The 27161-nt window shown below is 39.6% G+C and overlaps 1 protein-coding gene across 4 annotated transcripts in view; it reads right to left on the bottom strand.

Moving 5' to 3' along the window:
* Positions 1-9862: 9862 nt before the first annotated feature.
* The window catches only part of CSNK2A1 (casein kinase 2 alpha 1), a 55547-nt gene continuing 38248 nt past the window's right edge, over positions 9863-27161 (bottom strand). For all 4 annotated transcript variants that reach the window (XM_069548248.1, XM_069548251.1, XM_069548249.1 and 1 more), the window contains 8 exons: positions 26346-26405; positions 24802-24885; positions 20094-20204; positions 19250-19351; positions 15444-15544; positions 14558-14706; positions 13277-13363; positions 9863-11255 (listed from right to left, as the gene is read on the bottom strand). In XM_069548248.1, the coding sequence (XP_069404349.1) occupies positions 11140-11255; positions 13277-13363; positions 14558-14706; positions 15444-15544; positions 19250-19351; positions 20094-20204; positions 24802-24885; positions 26346-26405 (810 nt within the window). In that variant the 3' untranslated portion in view covers positions 9863-11139. The remainder of the gene's footprint in view (positions 11256-13276; positions 13364-14557; positions 14707-15443; positions 15545-19249; positions 19352-20093; positions 20205-24801; positions 24886-26345; positions 26406-27161) is intronic.

The raw sequence follows: 27161 nt of genomic DNA, 5'->3' as shown, positions 1-27161 counted from the left end.
GCTTATTAAATTCCTTCCTCTTTCCCTCCTACCCCAACCCTGCCTCAACCTACACTTGCAGAGAACAGCTTAAGCACATTCTGTCACTAAATTAGCTTGCATTTTCTGGAATATTATATGGATGGAACCATATAGTATGTAGTCTTTTTGGTCTAATATTCACTCAGCATAATATTCACTCAGCATAATATTCTAAGATTGATCCATGTTGTTGCGTATATCAAGTTTATTACTTTATACTGTTTAGTAATCATATATCACAGTTCATTTATTCACATTTTAAATTTTAACATGCTATAAATACATGCTGCTGCTGCTAAGTCGCTTCAGTTGTGTCCAACTCTGTGTGACCCCATAGATAGCAGCCTACCAGGCTCCCCTGTCCCTGGGATTCTCCAGGCAAGAACACCGGAGTGGGTTGCCATTTCCTTCTCCAATGCATGAAAGTGAAGTTGCTCAGTCCTGTCCAACTCTTACCGACCCCATGGACTGCAGCCTACCAGGTTCCTCCGCACATGGGATTTTCCAGGCAAGAGTACTGGAGTGGGTTGCCACTGCCTTCTCCTTAAGGCCTAGAGATGGGTGTAAATGCATTTAAGATGACCATCAAGAGACCAAAAAAAAAAAAAGAAAGAAAACCATTGTTGAGTATGATCTTTCACAGTAATCCTAGAGGGCTTTGTTTACTTCCGGAATCTTAGAATGTTTTGTGAGGATCTTGAGTCTCCTTTTTCAGTATTGCCCTCATGAACACATGTTCCAGGGCATGAGGAGAGGCTGTAAAAGGGGAGAAAGACTATCTGAGCAAAAAGTCATAGCTGCAAACCTCACTTACTGCCATCTACCAACCCTCTTCCCTGGAACACAGAGCCCTGAGCAGGATTCACAAAGCGATGAGCAATGCTTCAGGAAACTTCAGGATCTTGGATTCAATAAATCCAGTGTCCTATGGTTACTCACTTGCAGTTGAAAAGGCAGCCAAACCTTACCCAATTATTTCCATATAAAAACAACAATAAATGTAAACTTGTTTTTTCCCACAAAATAAACAAGCTAGTTAGAAGTTACTGGCAAACAATTCTATTCAATTCAAGTGGCAAATGCAGTTACAAAGATCTGGACATTTTTCTCAAGGTCTGTGGGCTCTGCACGGGCAATGGGAATTCCACCTGTTATGTGGAACTCAGAAGTTCCCCCATGTGATGAAACCTCAGAAAATTCTCTGGGTGTAAGAAAGAAATCAATGAAGCAGCAGCAGCAGAAATGGGGCAAATCGTTTTTGTCTCCTGACAATTAACTTTTGCTAACAAAAAAGTAAAAACTCATCTTCAAAATCTTTAACAACCAAGTCTAGCATTTGTCCAAGCTGTTCAAGCTCAAGGTCTCCTGGAATAGGAAGCACAGTCAGGCTAATTAATCTCTTACCAATTCACTGTTATTATTTTTGCTTTAGATTAGGGGTTGGCAAAGGGTAACTCATACATGCCAAAACCAGCTCACTGACTGATTTTGTACAGTCCATGAGCTAAGAATGGCTTTTACAATTTTAAATTATTGGCAAAAAAAAAAAAAAAAATCAAAGTAGGATAATTTGTGGCACATAAAACTTATATGAAATGCAAATCTAAATCCATAAATAAAGTTTTACTGAAACACAACCATGCTTTACCTATTGTCTAAGACTGCTTTCATGCCACAGCAGCGTGGCTGCAATAGAGATCATGTAATCAGCAAAACCTAAGTTATTTGCTCCTTTACAGAAAGTTTGCTGACCTCCTTTAGACTTCAGGCAATTAGATCTTTTAAAAATTTACTTTCATCTATTCCATTTACAGCACTCTTTCATTGTGTAGGTCCAAGTTTCTGTCTGGCATCCTATTCCTTCTGCCTAAAGAACTTCAATATTCCTTTAATATTTCTTCCAGTAACATATTTCCTCAGTTTTTCTTTGAGAAAAGGCTTTATTTCTCCCCTCATTTTGAAAGATATTTTCAGTGGGCATAGGATTCTAGATTGACAGTTTTTTCTTTTGAGTACTAAAGTTACTCCATTGTCTTCTAGCTTGTATGGTTTCTGATAATTCTTAAGCTTCCTCTACATGCAATGTCCCATTTTTTTGCCCTCTGGGCTGCCTTTAAGATTTTTTCTTTTTTTAAAAAAATTTAAAGAATATTTTATTTTTGGCTGCACTGCCCCTTCATTGCTGTAGGTAGGCTTTCTCTTGTTGTGGCCAGTGGGGAGCTAATCTCTAGCTGTGGTGCACAGGCTTCTCAGTGCCATGGTTTCTCTTGTTGCAGAGCAAGGGCTCTAGAGCATGCAGACTTCAGTAGTTGTGGCACACCAGGTTAGCTGGCATGTGGAATCTTAGTTCCCAGATCAGGTATCAAACCTGTGTCTTCTGCCATTGGCAGGCTGATTCTTAACCACTGGACTACCAGGGACGTCCTTTTAGCATTTTGAATATGGAATGCCTAGTTTTGTGTGTATAAATTTGTTTCATGTTCTTAGAGCTTCTTGGATCTCTCTGTGGCTTGGTGTCTGTCCTTTGGCCTCTTGTGCCCCAAGCCATCCACCATAAGAACATGCCCTGGGTAGCTGCTGCAACTTCAGCATGGGACCCAGAAGGAACTACATGGAGCCTGAAACCAAACACAGGAGCTCAGTCCAGTCCCATCAATCCTCAACCTGAAGCTAAGCTGCTTGGCTGAACCCACTTTAGATCAGTTGAACTATAACTGACCTAGAGATCTGTGTGAGAATAATGAAAGGACCAGAGAGCAAAAAAAAAGCAAGAGAAAGTTTATCTTTAATGATTGGTTAGAAACCTGGACAGCAATCCTGGAACCACAGCTATACAAAGGCACTCTGGGAAGCAGAACTAAACAAGACACATGGATTCTGATAGCAAGTGTGGGCCCTGGCAGCTTGAAAGGCAGGACCTCTCTCTACTCAGATCCAACTATCCCCTCCTCTGCAAAGGCTTTCTTGATCATTCTCCCCTCTCCAAGAGTTCAGGACTTCTTTCTTTCTAAGGAGTTTTTCTACAACATCGTATTACAAACACCCTTCAGAAGCAACTACAGCTAAACTTTGTTTTCTTCTAAACTCTTTTCCCGGAGGCAGCCTTTTCAAGTGCCAGAGGATTCTTTGTTTTTACCTTCAAAGACACTGAGGTTGTCTTCTCTCCCCCTCGGGGCATTCAAACCCTAGCCCCTAGCCTCTGAGGCCCACCTGTATCCAAGTCACGTGTCCTGGGGCCCACTGTGACTTCAATACCCACTTACCTTCAGGATGAATTGTCTTCCTTTCTGCCATCTGGAAATTCCTACTTCTTTCTTTGAAACTTTTAAAGTAAATTATCTCAGCACCCTCACATATTTAGAGGTAGGTACCTATCTTTAGAGCAATCCACTATACTGACTAGCAATATGATTTTTCCCCCCTAGGGAACAATTTGTTTTCTGCTTTTCTGTTTGACAGTAACACATTTCCCCATGGTTGTGCATCTCATCTCTCCCAGTCTCCAGTGTTTAGCATGGGACCAGGCTCACGGACATCAGCACGTGTTTATTGAGGGGTTTATTTTATTAAAAACATAAATTCTGCAAAGACCAGTCAAGATGAGTAGATAAGTAACCTTGATTCTGGGCTGAGGGGATGAAGTTGAGTGGGTGAGCAAGGAACAGAATGAGTAAACAGCTATGAGAATTTAGGTTTCTTCATAGGAAGTTTACCATAGAATTCTCAAAACTGTTCAACAGAGAAGCAAAGTGCTCCCTTTCTAGATAAGTCTACAAATGTTTATCTATAGCTGAGACTCTGACTCATAGGGTGAAATCAGGAAACCACTTGCCAGCTGCTGCTACTTTTCCTTTTTTATCATTAGAGGAGCCAAGAAAATTCTGTCAAAGCAGGTGATGCAAGACTGAAACAGATTCAGAAATACCCAATCCCCTCAAGAACTTCTCCAAGAAAGGGATTGGCCATCCTGTAGTCACCCATCTGGAGGTGTCTGGGGAAGAGCTTCTTACATCGAGGTCACTAAGAATCCCTGGTGATTATGACCACAGGGAGACAAATCCAGACTGTAATTTGTTGTAATGCAAAAATATTTGGCTTTCAGTAGAGAAAACTTCAGAGACAAGAGTGGTAGGATCTTAGAGGGAAAGAGTGATGGGGGTGAAACAGGCCAATGCTGGCCTTCATGCAAATTAGAAACAACCTGCATCTGTTGAAAACCTGTCGTATTTAGTGCATGGGTTTTTTTTTTCTTCTAGAACCAGATACAGCCATCTGCTGTAAAATTATAGAAATAAATGCACAAGTCCACAGCACTGCACAGCTTATGCGGCATTTTTCTGCACATGCACATGACCTACACAATCACACACAATTCAGAGTGGAAATGAATCTTCAGCCTAACTTTGCTATGTGCCAGACTCTGTAGCAAGCATTTGTATCTAACCTGAATAACCATTTTACAAAATAGATACTAAGATTCCAATTTTACATATGAAAACAATATTAGAACCTCTGGGGCAGGGAGGAAGAGAAGAGGGGCGAAGGGGCTTCATTTGTATTGGTAATACAGACTTGGGTGGGTTCATGGGTCTGTTACAGCTCCTTTACAACTTGGTACATCTAAAAAGTTTTACAATGATAATTTAAGTCATCTGTGAGGATTTAAGAGGTTAAACTACTGACCTAAAACTACATTCTTGTGTAGCGTACTACTTAACTCTCAGCAGAACCACAGCATATGAAGTTCAGCTAGATTACTTCTTTGCAGTAGTTAAAATTTACCACATAATCACAGTAAGGTTATAAAATCTAGAAAACACTTGTCTACATTAAGTTTGACTCCAGAATCGACTACCCTGTGACACCCTCTGTATGTCTGTTCTACTTGGAGAACAGCCTGAATTTCACATTATTATATACAAATGGTGGAAAGCAGGGATTTTGTGGCATCTAAATCTTCTAAATTGGTCAGGATCATTGCTCAGCCTTTAGCCACTTAAGAATTCACCAAAGGCTCATTATATTACTAAATAAAGAAGCAAACATTAAATAAAAATTTGGTCATGTTAATCCAGTCTGGCCTATAGTTTATAATTACAGCTGCAAACCTATGAACAAGGTTCTTCTGATCTTAAGATCTTATTCAACAATACTCCCAATTAACTTATTGTATGTGAGGGAGGAAGAAGGTGGAACTGGGAGTGTAGGATGGAATTACTATTTATTGAGCACCTACTAGGAACCTGGTAGGGCTTCCCAGGTGGTGTTAGTGGTAAAGAATCTGCCTGTCAATGCAGGAGACTGCCAATGCAAGAGATGCAAGTTCAATCCCTAGGTCAGGAAGATCCCCTGGAGAAGAAAACAGCAACCCAATCCAGTATTCTTGCCTGGAAAATTCTATGGACAAAGGAGCCTTGCAGGCTATACAGTCCATGGGGTCACAAAGAGTTGGACACCACTAAGTATACACACACAAGGTGCCAAGCATTCTCCCTGTGATACTCCACTGATCTTCAATTCTGAGGGATATTACCACATCCTCATAAAAGGCTTTTATGAGGATACACGGATTCACAGATTAGTAAAACATACAAGGTCATCAGGGAGTTTACATGCAGGTTGGGATAGAGACAAAAATAACAAGTTCAGGTATTACTAGGAAAAAGGGCATGGGGTAGAGATGGCAGTGGGGGAAGCAGAGAGAGGTGACTTTAAATATGGTGGAGATTATGGTTTTTAGACCCATTTCTTTGAAGACAGAAATGGGGACTGCTTTACTTCAAAGACTTCTGGTGAACATTTGTCAAGCAGGAAAAAGTCCCAGGAAGAAAGCCTCCTTAGCATGCACACCACTAACGATCAGCCACAGTCCTCAAAGCTGAGGCACAAGGGAGGGTGAAATTACCAGCAGAGAAGTGTGCAAGGGCTGAAAAGATGAAAAAATTACTCAAACCCAACTCTAATCTCAGGGGAGAAATCTGCTAGTGGGAATGGTGACAGAACCAGGTATTTTTTCAAGATACTTGTAACACACCTGACAACAGGTGAAACATGATGAAATTTAAAGACTGAGAGGAAATAAAAAAATTTTGAAATCTGTCAACCAATCCATAATGTTCTCTACTACGTTAGGATTACAGTCATTGGCCACACCCTGAAGTTCTAATTTTACAAAGTATATTCCTCTGCCTCTAATAGGCCCACTCTAACAATTTAATCTTCCTATCTGTCTCATGGATAAAATAAGAAAGAGATAATGTCAGAAATTAACATTCATTTAATCTAGGCATTTCAGATACATGATATTATGCAATGGTTCCTTTTATCTAAACTATGTTTCTCAACTCCCAATATTAATAATATATGGATGCACTAAACATTTAAAGAAAATTAGGAATCTAGGATAACAGCATCTCCTGATTTCAACTTTATTTCTTTAAATGAGAAAGAATAAATGGCAATTCAGGTATATAATGTTGCTAGAATATACTCATTTGACATCAGTAAGCAACTATGTGGATCATAACAAACTGTGGAAAACTCTTCAAGAGATGAGAATACCAGACCATCTTGCCTGACTCCTAAGAAACCCATACGCAGGTCAAGAAGCAAGTTAGAACTTTATATGGAACAGCTCACTGGTTCAAAATTGAGAAAGGAGTACGACACAGCTGTTTATTGTCACCTTGTTTATTTACCTTATGATGCAGAGCACATCATGCAAAATGCCAGGCTGGATGAGTTACAAGCTGGACTCAAGATTGCCAGGAGAAGTATCAAATCTCAGATATGCAGATGGTAATACTTTAATTGCAGAAAGCAAAGAGGAACTATAAAGAGCCTCTTGATGAGGGTGAGAGAGGAGGGTGAAAAGCTGGCTCAAAACTCAGTATTAAACTAAGATCACAGCATCTGGTTCCAACATTTCATGGCAAATAGAAGGGGGAAAGGTGGAAGCAGTGACATCTAAAATCACTGTGGATGGTGATTGCAGCCATGAAATTAGAAGACGCTTGCTTCTTGGCAGGAAAGCTATGACACACCTAGACAGTGTATTAAAAAGCAAAGATATCACTTTGCCAACAAAGGTCCATATAGTCAAGGCTATGGTCTTTCCAGTAGTCATGTACAAATGTCACAGCTGGACCATAAAGAAGGCAGAGCACTAACGAACTGATGCTTTCCAATTGTGGTGTTGGAGAAGACTCTTGAGAGAGTCCCCTGGACACCAAGGAGATCAAACCAGTCAATCCAAAGGAAAATCAACACTGAATACTTATTGGAAGGACTGATGCTGAAGCTCCACTACTTTGGTCACCTGACGCAAAGAGCTGACACATTGGAAAAGACCCTGATACTGAGAAAGACTGAGGGCAGAAAAAGGGGGTGACAGACAGTGAGATGGTTGGATGGCATCACCAATTCAATGGACATGAACTTGGGCAAACTCCAAGAGATGGCAAGGGACACAGAAGCCTAGTGTGCTGCAGCCCATGGGGTCACAAAGAGTCGGACACGACTTACCAAATGAACAACAAAACCCAACTCTATTTCACTTCTTTACTGGCCTTTTCATAGTTTCAAGCTGCCAAATATGTTCCCATAAGCTCACCAGTGGACCTTTCATTCCAGACTCCAAGACTGCAAACTGCCTCCCACACTGGGAGGTATCTCCAAGACCGGTCTTCCACAGGGCTTACTGCCATTAACTAACACTGGTCTTTTCTGCTAACACACTGTCTCTATGGGCCTTTATGCACCAACTCAAACTTTCTAAAATCAGTGTCAGAGCTGAAAAGCAGCTCAGAAGAAATCTCATCCAGTCTCCCCCTGACTGAACACACAGACATCCCGAGAGAGAGCCAGAGGAGAGAGAAGTCACACTGTGAATTACTTGCAAAGTCAGGGCCAAGGACTAATCCTCCGTACAAGGGGTCAGGGGAGTTAGGTTTAACAGGTGCCAGACACTTGACATTTACTCTCATTCAATCCCAAAGCAGCAGCGGCTCCATTTTATGGATGATGAAACAGATCCAGAAGTAACTTGCCAAGTAGCCAAGTATGTAACAAGGGCAGGAATGAAACCAATCCTGTTTAGCAACATCATGCTTTCTTCATTGTATCTCCATGTTAAAAATTCCTAGACTTCAGTGCTCCTCCACCAACCTTAATCCATCCCTCTTCACACTGCCATCAACCCAGTATTAAATTCAAAGCACATGAGAACTAAGGCATCTATAACACACGGTGTCGGTAGGAGAAGCATACTGCTCAGGCTGCAGGGACATTTCATTTAAATGTTTTTTATTTAAAAAAAAAAAAAATTAAAGACCTTCATGGCACAACTTCTTCCCAGCACAATTTATGTTTTCGTTATACCAATAACAATACAATTACAACCAATAAATCGTCGAGGTGGAGAGGGGAAACTTATGACTTCAAATTTAAAAGTGGGGGGAGGGGCACTTCAAACAATGTTAAAAAAAAATTAAAAAAAAAAAAATTTTTTCAGAGTAACTGCCAACACAACTGTCTGAGATTGGCATTCCAGATCCTGCCATCTAATCAATGCAAACAGGTAGTGCTGAGAAATGAAGTGTCCCAATACAAGGTATACAGATGAGGTAATTTACAACAACACAGAAGTTGTTACTCTGTAAACCCTTGTCCCTCCCACCCACCCAATTGGGTCTTTTTAAAATTTTTCATGCTTCTGCAGTGACTCCTTAAGTAGCATTTTAAAAACTTCTCTTTCTTTTAAAAGGCTCCTGGGTAGCATTTCAGAGTCCTCTGTATTCACCTTCAGCTTCCTTCAAGGTCTGATGCATGTTAGGAGGTCCAACTATTTGCAGCTTCCCACATCAGCCTCAGCTACACCTAGGTTGTTCTCTGAGCTACAAGGATGTGATGTAAAATCTTGATTTACAACCCTCCTCCCCACCTCAGAAGAAAGAATTCGTTAGTCCTGTTCAAATCATAATCCAGTGCAAATGAAATCACAGACTGCATCTCTGGCACATCCGGCACTTTGAGCTTCTGCACAGATTCAACATGGTAACCCCCTACAGCATTCTAGGGCAGAAAAGGATCAAGAACAATAAATATCCACTGTACGTGGCCACAAAGAAGAAAATCACCCTGCCACACAGTCAGAATGTTTTCCCTATGGTGGAGAAACATTATAAAAGAAGGCTTTAGCTTTCTCTAAAGTTTACCATTATATTCACTAAAGCCACCACCTTGATACAGTTACTAGAGCCAAGATGGGTTACAAAGTTAGATAAGTTCAGTTCAACTCCTCAAACAATTATGCTTATCTCTGCCACTCGGGTGAGAAAGACTTGTAAATCTATAAAGGTAGGAGAATGGGGAACTAAGACTTCAGGTCTTAAAATATGTTGGAAGAATTTTTCCTAGTCCCCACAAGCAGCTACTGTAATCGAATAACAGGAGAAAATACAGAGCTGATGGTTTTGCTATTGTGCTTAAAAAACTAGGCTTCCTCAGTGAAGCACCTGATAAACTTAGGTGGTTGGATTACAGTGGAAAATCCACTTTACACACAAACACACAAAAACTGGCGACTTTTCCCATCCCCAATCCCTGCACTGCTGAGACACAAAATGATTTTATGGCAAAGGATCCTTAATCCCCAGAGACGCTTTGGCTTGTGGTGCTTTTTTAAGGCCTCTCTGCCCTGCCCGGTACCATGGGTTGAACGAGGGGTGTATAAAAATGGGGGCCTTGGGAAGCCTCCATGGTACAGGGCTGCAGGCCCTTCAGATGTGAACGTGAGACACCCACCCAGCGAGACCTTTACACAGGGAACTTAAATCTAACCTTGATAAATAAAACCAAACGTTTATTTACACCAAAGAATTCCAACACTGGATCTTTCACATATGAAGGACAAAGTATTATATATATACACACAGCAAGGGGTGGCAGGGCTGTAACAAGAGAGTTTAGTTTTCCCACAATTACAGGTCTACCATTTCAGTTTCACTGGAGATAGTGGCTCTGCTCCTACCACTCAGATACATTTATAAACCTGAGGGGCAGGTCTTCTCATTGGATGGCATATGAAGGAAGGGGAAGGTAGGAGGAAATGAAGGTAGAAAGCTGAAAATAAACTTCAGTGGCCACATCTCTCATCAGCTCTTAAAGAGTTGCTAGCATGAAACCTACATAGACAATGTTTTTTTTCCTTTTGTAAAAAGCAATAAGTTATGCCCAATAACTAACTGAATTCAAAAGGGTCAAGTCAAAGAAAACTGAAAAAGATCTTACCTTTCCCCTCCTACCAGCTATAGAGCATGTTGGGAGATGAAAGGGCAGAGGACCAAGGTAAGGAATCTGGGAGGGATGGTATTAAAGTTTTAAACTAAACTGAAACTAAATTATAAATGAGCTGGATTTAGGTTAGGTCAATAAGACATGATTCAAACTGCACAGAAGTTTTCAGGACGTGTCTGCACTGTGGGTAGATTTTCAGCATCTCAATGTAACTAAGACATATTTCCACTAGATTCACCAGGATAACCCCACTGAAGCACTTTTGGAGTAAAGTGATATAAGTGACTAACAGTGTACTGCTCTTATAGGTTGGGTCCTCCCTTCCTCCTTCCTTCCCACCTCCCTCGAAGAAGCTACATTGTTGTAATCTCTGGAGAAGAGCGTGAAGTACAACCCCCCCAGAGTGTGGGATGGTTAGGGGAGCAATGGTGAGCATGGGAAGAAATCTCCACCCAAACACAGCAGCTGGAATTGAGGCTGGTTTATCTTTGATCTTTAGTGATGAGAAACTGAATTTGAAAGGGGAGAAAAAAAATTTGTCCGTGAAATAGTCCACCTGCAGATAATTTTTCAGGGAATCCCCTGAGTTATGAAAAGTTCGAGTTAAAAAAAAAAAGAAAGAAAGAAAAAAAGAAAAAAAAAAAAGAAAATCAGCCTATTATAATTTTTTTTTTTATGACTGAACTACTATAAATCCACAAGCAACGGTTCAGACACGGTGCTTCTGAAGTATTTCACCCCTCCCCACCAGGCGCAAGCTGCATCAAGGGAGAGAGTGGACTCCCCAACCTCTGCTCAGGCATCAGGAGACGGAAGGGGCCGTTACTGCTGAGCGCCGGCAGCAGCTGGAACAGGCATCCCAAGGGGGTTGGCAGCAGCAATCACTGGTGAGCCCGCCAGAGGTCCAAGGGGTGAAGGGGTTGGCACTGAAGAAATCCCTGAAAGTAAACAGCCAACAGTGAGCTAGAAGCACCAACCACGGAACTCTTAAGTCACCAGTTTTTCAAAGCACCTATCTCAAAAGTGACACAATAAATACTCTCTTTATTGAAGGCATCGCCTTAATTTTTACAAATTAATTTCAAATTAAATCCTCACAAATTAAAATTTAAGTTCCAATAAATTCAGAAGACAGAAACGGAAATTTGGAGAGTTTGAGCAGTTTGTCCAAGGTGCACAACTAAGCGTGTACAGCTATGTATGCTTGGATTCCAACCCAAGACTGTCTAAGATAACACTGTCCAACCAAACCTGCTCTGTAACCTGTACTAACATGACAGTCACTAGCCACATGTGACTACTGAGCATTTGCAATGTGTAACTAAACTAAGCAACTGATTTTACAATTTTATTTGACTTCAGTGAATTTAAATAACCACATGTGGCTAGTCACTACAAATTGAACAGCAGAAGGCTGGAGTCAAAGTTCATGTGCTCGTGGCCACTGTGCCTAGAGTCAGCCGGTGCAGAGAGGATCATTTCTCATCTCTAAGTTAAAACAGTGTTTTAGGATTTATTTCCATTTACTTTCTTGACCATATTACCTGTTACATTGTACTCAGTCAGCTAGTTCTTTAAATTTTCAAAATATTATATATATTTTCTGAATAGGTAATATGGTTACATGACTCAAATAACTGCAGAGGATACAGTGAGAATTCTCCCTTATCCTGTAACTTGGCCAACTTACAGCACTATTTTTGGCGGTGTATCCTTCCAGAAATATTTTATGGGTCTACCTGAATTTTATAAAAACATGCATGTAAGAATCACATATAAGAACTTGATTCTATGTTTTTGCCCATTCCTAGTCTTTAGCATGGTTCTGCATCTTGCTTCTATTCACCTCACATTACACCTTTGAGTTGAAGCTACAAAAGAAGACAAAACACTTGTTCTTTTCTGAGTATATAGTACTCTGCTGAAAGGATGCCCCATAATTCATCTTGTCAATTCCTTATTCTACAAGGAGCTGTTTTTAATGCTCTCTGATTACAAATATGGCTAGAATGAGTAACCTTGTGTATGTATCATTTTGCACACTTGCATGATACCCAGAGGTTGAACTCTAGAAGGCAGCTAGTTCTTTAAAAAAAAAAAAAAAAAACAAACTTGAGACAACAGCAATTTTTTGAAGGTGTTGGAGTAGGTACTTTCAAAAGAGGACCCATGTGGATGCTGCCCATGTATATAATTCTTAGGGGACAGGCCTATGGTTTCTTTTGGGTAACTGTGGTTTCTCCTTTGTAAAAACTCACTCTAAATCATAATGACTCAACAACAATAAAAAGTAATTGCACACAAACCATTGTAATTTACTAGGCACCCTGTAGCTGCTCTGGAAAAAAGAACCATTCTTATACACACATGTGCCCATGTACAAACCCCATCTCTACTCTCCCTCATTTTCTCATGTGATGAGTACCACATCACCTACTGCCACTTTATCTTGTGAGATGAAAGGATCTCTCTTCATTCTTAATGGCTTGTTGAGACTTTCAAGTCCCAAACAACTTTTGTGATTCTGGCCTCAAAGAGACTGTTGATACTCTTAACTCAGCGATGCCCAACCTTTCTGGAACCAGGAACTGATTTCACAGAAGCTAATTTTTCCATGGACTGGGGTTGTGGGGAATGGTTTCGGGATGATTCAAACACATTACATTTACTCTGTGCTTTATTTCTAACCTAATGGCACTGCTGATCTGACAGGAGGTACTATTCTGTGGCCCAGAGGCTGGGGGACCCCTGCTCTAACTACTAAGGGAAAATAGGTTTCAAAAGCATCCTGAAACCTGGTGGAGAGAACCACACAAGTCAGTATGTTAATAAGGTAATCATTATAGAGGAGAGCCATAGACATCAGGCCACAAAGAAGGAGCAAAATTAAGAATGACAATTGACTTCTATATATACATTAAAAAAAAAAAAAAAAAAGAAATTTACCAATGACACTGACCTGACATCATATTGGCGCTGCTGACAGGCGTACTGCCCCCTGGCATGCTAGATGAGCCCATTCGAGCCTGGTCCTTCACAACAGTGTCTAGAAAAAGACAAAAATATTAGGTTCTGTTATGCTTGAAGAACTGAACTAATGGTCTAGGGTCTTATAGCAGCTATCCTGATTCTTTACGTTTTATTTAGACTCTGTATTATTCCCCTAATAATAGAATTGAGGTGTCAACTACCTTCACTATGAAATCAACAAGTAATATAAAATAGAACTATTTTTGCTTAAAACTGTGACAAAGGCCAACTATTAAAGTAAATGGTAGGAAAATGAAGTAATCATAGTAGAGCTAATTTCTAAAAGACAAAAAAAAAAGGTATTTACTTTTGGCCATGCTGCATGGCATGTGGGATCTTAGTTCCCCAACCAAGGATTGAACCTGTGCCCCCTGTAGTAGAAGTACAGAGTCTTAACCACTGGATTGCCAGGGAAGTCCCAGTAGAGCTAATTTAAAACAAAAACAATCCTGTTATAGTTTAACAAGACAATACAATCTACCCTACCTTTCAGTATTATATTATGAGAATGAATGAGTTTTACTGCAGTTGGTCAAGCATGGTGCCAAATGGGCCAAAACTACAGGTTTGATCAAGTTATTGCTATGACCACAGACTTCACTCTCCACCTCGATTAGCCTGTCAGTCTGCTTCAAGTACAAGAGACTGAGCAAGAATATAATTGGTTCACTGAAACACCATCCCACCACTCCCCAAGGAACAACCCGATACTAAAGCTAACATCACAGTGAGGATGCAGCGGAGGCAGCTAAGTGGCATTTTCACTCAAGAGAGCAGTTAGCTATATTCACAAACCTAGATCAAGGTGTTCATATAATTAGATTTTCAAGCCTCTCTGGCTCTCTCCAATGAATGATTAACAGGACAGACATAGGGCTGTATGTTCTAATCCAACCACTCCAAACTAGCAATGAGAACTGTCACCCACATAGTAAGAAAAGAAGTTTATTTAGGGATGATCATGTGTCAGGTACTGTTAGACAAGAATCCTCTTAACAATTCTGCAAGACAACTGCCATCACTATCCGCACTGAAGAGACCAAGGCTCACTGTGGGAGAAGTAACTTTGCAGCAAGCTAAGTAAGGGAGGCTGGGATTCCAATTGTGTTCTGTGGGTCCAGAGTTTTCTTCACAGCATATATTCTCCTTTACTCTGTACAGTCTGCTGGGCAGGCCTGCAAGGCTCTGTGGACTGAACAGCTGGACTCACAGAAATAAGGGTGCTCCATGGCCTCTCTTGCAGTGAGCCGTGATTGGTGGTCATATCGCAGCAGCTTGTCCAGGAAATCCAAGGCCTCAGGACTGACAAGGTGCTGGTTTTCACTGTGGACAAAGCGTTCCCATCGCTTACGGGAATGTCTGCAGAGCCAAAAGGGAGAATGAGAAATGGACCCAGGGGGAGAGAAGCCCAACATTTCAGTCCTACATTTTCCTTAGTGGCTAGCATTCCAGCCAATCACAGAGATCAAAACTCAAGAGCTAACTGGAGAGACTGGAAATGGCAGTGTTGCAGAAAAGGGAAATCTGGGTCCAGACAATCTTATGAAACAGACATAATTCAGGTTACAGAAGGCTGGGCTGGCTGGCCTCCTCCCAACCCCCACCCATATTCCTGGCATCTCTACTGCTCAGCCCCCAAAAGCCTTTGTAACAAGAAAGCCTACCTCTTCCCATTAAGTGGTGAATGAGTTAGTATTGGGTCTAGTCACTACTTTTAGAGTCTATTGTCTGTAAATCAGTCTGAAACATGCCCTTTCTATGATTATTTCTTTCTCTTAGATGGGGTTTTGTCATCTACAGAAGCAAGATAAATCTAGATTTTGATTTCTGACTCAACTACAACCCTTCTATTAGACTCTACAAGGTGAGGGATCCTCTGCCTACAACCTCCACACTCAGACTCCTGTTAGTGAATCTGGGAAAATGGCCATACAATCCAAAGCTTTCATCACAGGCTTGCCTATGCAGCATCCTGCAGCAGTGGACCACAGACACTTTGCAGGCAAAGAGAACATTAACTATTTTGGGAATCCAAAGTATCATTTTACATCCAAAGTGCTTACGGCGCAGATGCATAATTTTGTTTTATGACTTACCTGCCCAAGATATCATTGAAACGTGGATCTAATTCAATGTTGTATTTGTCGATATAGTCATATAAATCTTCTGTCCCCAGAACCTTGGCTATCCTCACCAACTAGGATTGAAAGACAAAATCCATACCAAAAGCATATTACATGATTAAATCAACAATAAACCATGATCAAGTTAACAAAATGGGACCATCATGGCTACAGGTATGAATGTTACACCAATTTACTTCAAATTTCCTTGCACAGCATGAATGGATTTCCTTACAACATTCCCTAAATTACTACCAAATGTGAACATATCAATAATAAAAAACAAACTATTTTATAACCTGGTTCCTTCCCTCTGGAATGCAAAAGTAGGAAGTCAAGAAACACCTGGAGTAACAGGCAAATTTGGCCTTGGAGTACACAATGAAGCAGGGCAAAGGCTAATAGAGTTCTGCCAAGAGAACGCACTGGTCATAGCAAACACCTCTTCCAACAACACAAGAGAAGACTCTACACATGGACATCACCAGATGGTCAACAACGAAATCAAATTGATTATATTCTTTGCTGCCAAAGATGGAGAAGCTCTATACAGTCAGCAAAAACAAGACCGGAAGCTGACTGTGGCTCAGATCATGAACTCCTTATTGCGAAATTCAGACTGAAATTGAAGAAAGTGGAGAAAACCACTAGACCATTCAGGTACGACCTAAATCAAATCCCTTATGACTATACAGTGGAAGTGAGAAATAGATTTAAGGGACTAGATCTGATAGAGTGCCTGATGAACTATGGACGAAGGTTCATGACATTGTACAGGAGACAGGAATTAAGACATTCCCCAAGAAAAAGAAATGCAAAAAAGCAAAATGGCTGTCTGAGGAGGCCTTACAAATAGCTGTAAAAAGAAAGGAAGTGAAAAGCAAAGGGGAAAACGAAAGATACACCCATTTGAACACAGTTCAAAGAATAGCAAGGAGAGATAAGAAAGCCTTCCTCAGCGGTCAATGCAAAGAAATAGAGGAAAACAATACAATGACAAAGACTAGAGATCTCTTCAAGAAAATCAGAGATATCAAGGGAACATAAATTTTATGCAAAGATGGGCTCAATAAAGGACAAAAATGGTATGGACCTAACAGAAGCAGAAGATATTAAGACGATGTGGCAAGAATACACGGAAGAACTGTATAAAAAAAGATCTTCACGACCAAGATAATCACAATGGTGTGATCACTCATCTAGAGCCAGACATCCTAGAATGTGAAGTCAAGTGGGCCTTAGAAAGCATCACTACGAACAAAGCTAGTGGAGGTGATGGAATTCCAGTTGAGCTATTTCAAATCCTGAAAGATGATGCTGTGAAAGTGCTGCACTCAGTATGCCAGCAAATTTGGAAAACTCAGCGGTGGCCATAGGACTGGAAAAGGTGAGTTTTCATTCCAGTCTCAAAGAAAGGCAGTGCCAAAGAATGCTCAAACTACTGCACAATTGCACTCATTTCACACACTAGTAATGCTCAAAATTCTCCAAGCCAGGCTTCAGCAATACGTGAACCGTGAATTTCCAGATGTTCAAGCTGGTTTTAGAAAAGGCAGAGGAACCTGAGATCAAATTGCCAACATCTGCTGGATAATGGAGAAAGCAAGAGAGTTCCAGAAAAACATCTATTTCTGCTTTATTGGCTATGCCAAAGCCTTTGACTGTGTGGATAACAATAAACTGTGGAAAATTCTGAGAGAGATGGGAATACCAAACCATCTGACCTGCCTCTTGAGAAATCTGTATGCAGGCCAGGAAGCAAAAGTTAGAACTGGACATGGAACAATAGACTGGTTCCAAATAGGAAAAGGAGTATGTCAAGGCTGTACACTGTCACCCTACTTATTTAACTTATATGCAAAGTACATCATGAGAAACGCTGGGCTGGAGGAAGCACAAGCTGGAATCAAGATTGCCAGGTAAAATATCAATAATCTCAGATATGCAGATGACACCACCCTTATGGCAGAAAGTGGAGAAGAGCTAAAGAGCCTCTTGACCAAAGTGAAAGAAGAGAGTGAAAAAGTTGGCTTAAAGCTCAACATTCAGAAAACTAAGATCATGGCATCCGGTCCCATCACTTCACGGCAAATAGATGGGGAAACAGTGGAGACAGTGTCAGACTTTTATTTTTCTGGGCTCCAAGATCACTGCAGATTGCAGCCATGAAATTAAAATACACTTAATCCTTAGAAGGAAAGTTGTGACCAACATAGATAGCATATTAAAAAGCAGAGACATTACTTTGCCAACAAAGGTCCGTCAAGGCTATGGTTTTTCCAGTAGTCGTGTACGGATGTGAGAGTTGGAGTATAAAGAAAGCTGAGCACAGAAGAATTGATGCTTTTGAACTGTGGTGCTGGAGAAGACTCTTTGAGAGTCCCTTGGACTGCAAGGAGATCCAACCAGTCCATCCTAAAGGAGACCAGTCCTGGGTGTTCATTGGAAGGACTGATGTTGAAGCTGAAACTCCAATACTTTGGCCACCTGATGTGAAGAATTGATTCATTAGAAAAGACCCTGATGCTGGGAAAGATTGAGGGCAGGAGGAGAAGGGGATGACAGGGGATGAGATGGTTAGATGGCATCACCGACTCAATGGACATGGGTTTAGGTGGACTCTAGGAGTTGGTGATGGACAGGGAGGCCGGGCGTGCTGCAGTTCATGGGGTCACAAAGAGTCGGACACGACTGAGCGACTAAACTGAACTGAACTTTCCTGTGGTGAAGTCTTGTCCCCCACCCCCCTGCCCCACCACACCGCAACAGCCTAGCTGAAGATGTTACTTCCTTTGGAAAGTTCTCCACTTCATCAGACCACTCACTTGCATTATAACTGCCTTTGTGTATCTTATCTACACTTTTACCGACATTTATGACTATAACTTATTTTCTTATACATTTGGTTTTCTTACTAGGTAAGACTGTGAGAAACCTTTTGCGGGGCAGAAGGCTACTTTTTTCCTATATTCCTCAAACCTGCGTGGCATCTAACAAAAAGTTGCTGATTTTAACTGAATTTACCCGGTATTCTTCAACTGATATGAAGAGTAGTCATTAGTCATTTTCATATGAGCTGTAATATGTTAGTCATAGGTAAATATGACTTCATAAAGTCATATTTACATAACATTCTTGGAATGATAAAATTGCAGAAATGAAATTACAACAGTAGTGTGAAGGCCAGGGGGAAGCTGGTGTTGACTACAAAAGGGCATATAAAGGATTCCTGATCTCTGTATTAATATCCTGGTTGTGATCCTGTACATAGCTGGCAAAAAGTTCTATTTGGGGGAAACTGGGTAAAAGATACTATATCTCTCTGTATTAATTACGGCAACTTCACATGAATTTGCTTCCCTGGTGGCTCAGCTGGTAAAGAATCCACCTGCAATGTGGAAGGCCTGGGAAGATTCCCTGGAGAAGTGAAAGGCTACCTGCTGCAGTATTCTGGCCTGGAGAATTCCACGGACTGTATAGTCTAGGTGGTCACAAAGAGTTGGACATAACTGAGTGACTTTCACAACAGTTACATTATCTCACATTAAATCACTGTGCTCAAACAAGGCAACAGTACCTCCACAAGGCCCTGGAATCCAACTGAACAAGCCATTAATTGAAAATTATTGCACTCAGAGATTCTAATTTATTAATAGCTCTCAGGTAGAGGTTAGGCATTTTTATTTTAGCAAGATCCATCGCAGTTTCTAAGGAGTAAGCAGATCTGGCCATTGCTAGGGTACATCAATAAATTTCCCAATAGGAACAACATATATTACCTGATCATAATTGTCATGTCCATGGAAAAATGGCTCCTTCCGGAAGATCATACTTGCCAGCATACAACCCAAGCTCCACATATCCAAACTATAATCGTACATCTGCATCAAAGAAAACGTTGTCATCACACATGAAATGACAAGATGAATCTTGTCACTTCAAATTAAAAAAGCTCTTTTTTTAAAAATAGAAAAACAAGTAAACAAATCCCACTCCATTGACTTTAAGGTCCAAATACCAGTATCTTCATATTTCTTTTCAGTCTTTCCTTCTATGCATTTCTACTTATACTCTCTAACCTTCTCATTTGAAGTCTGTACATACTATTTTGAGTTACTTTCCTCACTTACATAAGAACACCCATAAACAAAGTTTATGGAAACCTTTTAATGTGTACCATTATTTTACAGCATGACTGTTTCAGAATTTAATCTTTAGTGTACCCTATAGTAGGACAGTGTTTTTCACCATTATAAATAATGCTGTAAAGAATATTTTTATGTATAAAATGTTCTTTGAATTCAGTGCCATACCAGAAAAGAAATTTCTAGGACAGAGCATAAACTTCTTTCAATTCTAAAACAAGCTCTGGAATTTCTAATTAGAAGTGTCGTTCTCTTCAGTTAGGATCAAATGCAGACTTATTTATACTCTACTGACATTGTGACAATACACACAAAAGTTGTGGTAGATGAACTGAAGAGATTCATATTTGACCTTCCTATAAAAGGGACAGTCACGGATGTGCAAAAATGGCCCATTCAAAACACAAAATAACATTTTTAGAAAATTACATGCAAAACAAACATAGGACAAAAATTTTATCTGCCCTTCTCTTCTTACCTGATAGTCTACAAGTAGCTCAGGACCTTTGAAATATCGGGAAGCAACTCGGACATTATATTCTTGGCCAGGATGGTAAAACTCAGCCAAACCCCAGTCTATTAGCCGTAGCTGAAGGGAGAAAAAAAGATAATAAATAAGTGTATCTTATTTAAGATACCCTCCACAGTGCCATTACTCTTTTTTTTTTTTTTGGCCACATTGTGTGGCCTGTGGGATTTTCAGTTCCTCGACCAGGGATTGAACCTGGGCCCTTGGCAGTTGAGAATTTCCAAAACTACTCTTTTTAACATACAATTATTTGTGTTTCTGCAAATTTCTACTCCGCCTCTGACTAAAATGTCTCTACTATTCAATCTAGACTCCTATTCTGCTGGACATCTCTTCTGAGTTAACTCCTTCAATGAAATCTTTTTTAATTATGTAAACAGAAGCAACTACTGTCTTTGAACTGCCTCACCCACCAACCTCAGACAAATTTCTTTAATAGAATCTACAACTCTTTACTGAATATTTGCTTTCTACTTTTATACAAAATATGGACTGTAAGGTCCTTGAGGATAGGGACTGTTTTATTCGCATTTGCTAATTTTTAGAATTCAATGCAATGCTCAGTACACAGGAGAAAAATAAAAATACAGCTCTTACCAAAATAGTATTGGGTTGGTCAAAAAGTTCCTTTGGTTTTTAAGTAAAAGTAAAAGACACATTTTTCATTTTCACCAAGATCTTTATTGAACAACATATTACTGTTTTGTTCTACTACATCCTGCCATTTTCCAGGCAATTTCACAATTCCATTTTCCCAATACTTTTTCTTTCTGAGTAAAGAACTGTTCCAGGTGCCTTTACAGTCTTAGAGGAAACTGAAGTTTTTTTCACTAAGATAATTCCATAAAGACCAAAATAAACAGATATCCGAAGGTACAATGTCTGGTGAATATGGCAGATGAATCAGAACTTCCCAGCCAAGGTGTTAAACAGTTTTTGCCTGGTCATCAAAGAAACATGTGGTCTTGTGTTATCCTGGTGGAGGATTATCCATTTTCTGTTGACTAATTCTGGAGCACTGCTTTCAGTTGGTCCAACTGGGAGCTGTACTTGGGATTAATTGTTTCGTTTTTCAGAAGGAACTCACTATAGAGGACTCTCTTTCAACCCCACCACATACACAATATCACCAGCTTTAGATGAAGATTGGCTTTTGGTGTGGTTGATGGGTGGTTCATTTCACTTGTCCCAAGATCTCTTCTATTCCACATTACCATACAGTATCCACTTTCATCATCCGTCACAATTTGTTTTAAAAATGAACAATTTTGTTACGTTTAAGTATAGAGAATCACATGCGGAAATACGGTCAAGAAGGTTTTTTTACACTTAACTTATGTGGAACCCAAACATCAAAGTGGTTAACATAACCAAGCTGGTGCAAAGGATTTTCAACGCTTGATCTGGATATTTTGAGTATGTTGACTATCTCTTGCGTGGTATATAACACTGATTTTTTTCAATCAATGTCTCGATTTGATCGCTATTAACTTCAATTGGTCTACCTGACCAAATAGCATCATCCAGCGGGAAGTCTCCAGTACAAAAGTTTGCAAACCACTTCTGAAACAATCAGTCACAGTACCTTCTCCACACACTGCACAAGTCTTTTTTGCATTTCAGTTGCGTTTTCACCTCTCTTGAAACAATAAAACATAATATGCTGAAAATGTTGCTTTTTTTCTTCCATCTTCAACATTAAAATGGCTTCATAAAAATTCACCAATTTGGCTAAGTTTTTTAAAAAACGCACACTGATAACAATATAATTCAACAAAATTATTTCCAATGAAGTTAAAGACAACTAAGTGCTACTAGAGTCATTGTATGGAGAAATAAACAACTTTTTGGCCACCCCAATAGTAGCAAGGACAAGAGGCAACCTTACTTGACCTTCATGCAAAGCATGACCATAACTTGTAGTGTGAGCAGAAGGGCCTGAGTAAAGCCTGACTGTTCCAGCACTGTCTCCAAAACTTCAGTTAATTAGGCTCAGTGTCTTCTTTTAGTAAACAAAGGGAACTATAACAAAAAATATGAAAATGTAGCTTTTTTATAGTCTTTCTCCGCAACATCTTAATATCAGTGCTCCAGAGCTATTCCTGAGCTTCCTGTCTTATCAGTAAGTATTCCCAGATGACTATTTCTGGTCTGTGGCTTCATACACAGCATCTCTGATATTCCGACCTATATTTAGCCCACACCTCTCACCAGTCATCTCTGATCACCTGAAAGACATTTCAGAACTAAAACTGATTATTCACTGCAAAACCTGTTTTCCCATGGAATCCTCCTCCTCCTCTTGTTACCTTAAATGTAATTCCATTTATCCTATCATTCAGGTTAAAAACTTTTCACCCTGGACTCTTCTCTCCCTTCTTTCCCACATCTAATCTGTCAATATATGCTGATGGCTCAGATTCTGACCCTATCATCACATCCACTGCCACCGCCCTGGTCATGCTATCACCAATCTCTGATTTACTGCAATAGCTACTTTTCTTAACTGGTCTACCTTTCACTTTTACCCTCAATTCTCCACATAGGAACCAAAATAATCCTCTTAAAATATTTTAAAATGATTATAAATTCATAGGAATCTAGAGATGTTCTGTGTACCCTTCAACCAGTTTCCCCTGATGGTAACATCTTACGTCACTACAGTACAATATTAAAGCCAGGAAACCAACACAATTCAGAGACCTTTCTTTTCAACAGTTTTACAAATGTGTATAGTTCCACACAATTTTATCACATATGCAGATTCATACAGCTAGATTCATATCTAGTCCATGATTAGATAAAGAGCATCACAGCAGTTATCCTTTACAGATACTCCTTCCTCTCGCTTTCTAACCCCTGGCAATCCTTCTGTTCTCTGACCCTGTCATGGTGAAAATTATAGAAATGGAACCATCAGTTTAAATTTTTGAGATTGCTTTTTTCACTCAGCATGAGACTTATCCAAGAGTTCTTACTAATCAGTAATGATACTACAATGGTATAGACACATCAGAGTTTAATGAATCATTTACCCAACTGAAAGTTTCTGTATAGATCTCAGTCTGTTTTTCTGACATAAATGTCACTACTGGGTTGTCTGGTAAGCGTATGTTTAGCTTTTAAAGAAACTGACAAACTATAAAATAATATAGACTGACATTTTCCAAAATGAGTGTGCCATCTAACATTCCCACCAGCAATGTATGAGAGATTGAGTTACTCCACATTCCTGTCTATATTTGGAATTCTTTTTAAAAAAATTTTATCTGTACTAATAGATGTATAGTGAACTGTTAAATACAGAACGGAGAACTTATCAACCCTCTGCTCAAACCCTGCGAAAACCTCTGTATCTTCAGAGAAAAGGCCTGACAGTGATCTTCTAGGTTTTACAAGATATGGTTCTATTCATCTCTCTCAATCTCATTTCCTTCTTCTCTTCCCCGAGTTCATTCTATCCCAGCTCTACCCTTGTGCTGTTTCAATATGCCAGGTACGTTCTTGTCTCAGGGTTTTTGCACCTGCTATACCCTCTTCTCAAAACTGCACAGCTAATTCCCTTCAGAAGTTCTACAAAATGTCACCTTCCTAACAAAACCTTTTCCTTGTCACCCTGTTTAAAATTGCAACACCCTCTGACACTCCCCATTTCTGTTTTATTTTCCTTCCATACCACTTTTAACTGTATCCCACCAGTCTCCCTCAAATGCAAGCTTCTATGGACAAGAATTTTTTGTTTTACACACACACCCCAGCCTCTAGAATAGTACCCATTACACATAGTGTGTAAATGTGTAACAGGATATTAACTGAATGAATAAATCACCTATTATCTCCAAAGCCTGCAACAGAGAGCCATCACTGCATACAAAAGGTGGGCTTGGGTCACCTTAAAAAACAGAAATGTTATACTGCAACTAATACTCATGACACCTGCATCAGCAATTTCTGAATATTTCATCTATTTTACAACTGTACACACTTAATCCTCATAATAACCTAGTGGCACATATAACAAATATTACTTGAATACGCCCTATTAAAAAAAAAAAAGGCAGATGAGAAAAAGCATTTCCCAACAGAGTAGTTTTTCAATAAATAAGACTAAAACCCAAACTAATGTTTTACCCACAACACTAATCTCTTTTATTTTTGATAGGAATATGAATGAAGTTTTAAACATTGTGATTTTTTAAAAATTTGTTTTATTCTAGTTGATTTACAATGTTGTGTTAATTTCTGCTGTACAGAAAAGTGAATCAGTTATACATATATATACATTCTTTTCCATATTCTTCTCTGTATGGTTTATCACAGGATATTGAATATAGTTCCCTGTGCTCTAAAATAGGACCCTGTTGTTCATCCATTCTATATGTAATAGTTTTGCATCTAATGATTCCATACTCCCAGCCCACCCCTCCCCCACCCACCTTCACTTTGGCATCCAGTCTGTGAGTCTGTTTCACAGATAAGTTCATTTGTGCCATATTTTAGATTCCACACTGATTTGTTCATTCATTCAGTTGTCAAACATTTATCAAGTGCCCAATAGGTACCACAGACTATGACAGATGCTAGGGATAAAATGTTGAAAAATGGGCTGTTAACTCTCTTGTGCTGATAAATAAGACTTGTCCTTCTATCACTTTACCTTTCTGTGCTCATGATCAATCATGACATTATGGGGCTTGACATCTCTGTGCATAATCCCCATGCTATGGCAGTAATCAAGGGCCTGTGGGAGGAACATGTAAAAAAGGGAAGAGTTAGCTTGTATAAGAGATTTTTTTAGTTGAAGTCTTTTATTTTCTCTTCCAGCTTTCCTTCAAGCCTCACAACACTCCTGAGAGTCAAGGTTAGGACAATCACTTCCACAGGTACTTTTCAGAGACTTGTGCAATCCCACGGACTCTAAGTTCTGAAGACCTGTTCCTGCAGAGATATTTCAACATCTTTTTTGTTAAAGACTCAAAGTGTATACCAACTACATCACTTCTAATTTCTCCCTCTTACCAAGAGCCTGGATTATTTTCATAAACATGAGCCCCTCAAAGGAAGAAACCTGACCTGTACTACAAACCTCTTACTCAAAAAATAGTAAATCTCTAGCAGCTAAGAGTCTACAACAGAGGTTGGCAAACCAGGACGCTCCCATGGGCCAAATATGACCTGCTGTTTGTTTTTGTGAATGTTTTGTTGGAAGGTTTTTATAAATTGTTTTATTGTTTTATGGCCATAACTATTTGCTTACATGTTGCCTGTGGCTGCTTTCATGCTACAACAGCAGAGCTGAGTTGCGTGACCAAGACCCTATGACCCACAAAGCCAAAAATGTTTAAACCATTTGGCCTTGTAAAGTTTGCAAACTCCTGATTTATGACATCAAATACGATTTGAAAACCAAGTCCAATTTCAAACTAGTGAGTGGCATAACTTCTGGAGTTTGCTAATCCAGGCCTTTAAGCCAGCTGAAGTCACTGGCCAAGTTTTTGTCCTTTCTGAAGGGCAATTTGGGTTCCTATGAAACCCAGGCATAGGCAAGCATATCCTTAACTTTGTGAAGTCCTGAGTGGCACAAGACTGCATGAGGCCAATGAAAGATAAATACTTCTGCTGGCACAGTTTCTCTGGGGTACATCTATAGTTCAAATGTAGGCTTTATGTCAACCCTCATTTAGTAAGGCACTAGTCAACTCAGCAATTTTCTTACCTATAAAGCTGATCTTTTGAGTACTGGAAGCAACATATTTGGTGATCCTACTTTAGAAATCAAAGCTCATTCTAAATCAGCAACTTCTAAGCAGAGATTCACATAATCCTTAGGACAACGGCTCTTTGAGGGTTAAGTCAAAGTTTACTGTTTTATCTGACCAATTTTAAGTGAAATAAAGTATACCAGAAGCCAGTACATCAGGAATTATTTTTGATAGAGATTACAAATATTTGTTAAGGAGTCTTTTAACCTCTCTTCTAAATACCCTTTCCAAAGCATTATAAATTATATTCCTATTAGACCCTACCTTTCAATCAGCATAAGAGTTCTGATGCTATTAGTTTATTACGTAGTTACAGAAACAGACTCCCCCACCACAGCATGTTTTACAAAGTCAACACACTGACTTTTCTACAGTCATTTGGATTATTTAACAAAGGGGAGATCAATCCAAAGACATTTAGTATTCAAGAATTCCTTACCTTTAGAATCTCATACATGTAAAATCGAATATCATAGTCTGTTAACGTCTGGTACAATTGCTGTTAAAGACAAATGCAACATTTGAGCCATAAAATAGTACTGAAAGGAAGGCAACTTCTCATCCTCATTTGTAGTAATTCAAATCAAGACTTGGCTCATGTATCACTGTTCTAAGACCTGTCTGTTTACCAGTCTCTACTTCTCCAACATAACATAAACTTTAAAGATGTACTTTTGGGTTTCAACTCTATATGTAAAAGTGAAGAACTACTTAAGCTCATATTGTTCAACCTATAATCTACTTTTGGAAGCATACCAATTGATATTTGCAACATGCGCTGATACACATTTTCAGCTTAGTTTTGTTTTCCATTTACTTCCAGATCTTCTCATAAAAGGAATGTGGACAAATACATAACCTCCTTGGTAGGGAATTAACCTGCCTTTGGCCTACACAGTCATAGCCACTGCAGATCACCAGTGGGTATACAGATGGCTTGTTGCCAAACACATCAGGACAATTTAACAGAATATTTCTGCCCCAATTCAATCATTTATTGACATCTAACATTCTTGATACTGGACTTGTGCAAAGGCAAATCAAATATTTCTGCAAGTTAAAATCCAAGAGAGTGCCCACATTCTTCTACTGTACTGGAATTGAGAACTGTTTGAAACTGGCTAGAAGGCAGAGATACCTATTGCAGGAGTTTGTGTTTTAGCAGAATTTACTACCACCCTTTCTTTCCCATCCATCTCTTTTTAAGATCAAGAACCCAAAGTTTCTGAGGAATTCTAAGGTATAAGCAAGCAGT

The sequence above is a fragment of the Ovis canadensis genome, chromosome 13 (assembly GCF_042477335.2).
Source record: "Ovis canadensis isolate MfBH-ARS-UI-01 breed Bighorn chromosome 13, ARS-UI_OviCan_v2, whole genome shotgun sequence".
NCBI classification, from domain to species: domain Eukaryota; kingdom Metazoa; phylum Chordata; class Mammalia; order Artiodactyla; family Bovidae; genus Ovis; species Ovis canadensis.
The sequence above is the reverse complement of the archived record's forward strand: the minus strand, read 5'-3'. Positions and strand labels throughout refer to the sequence as shown.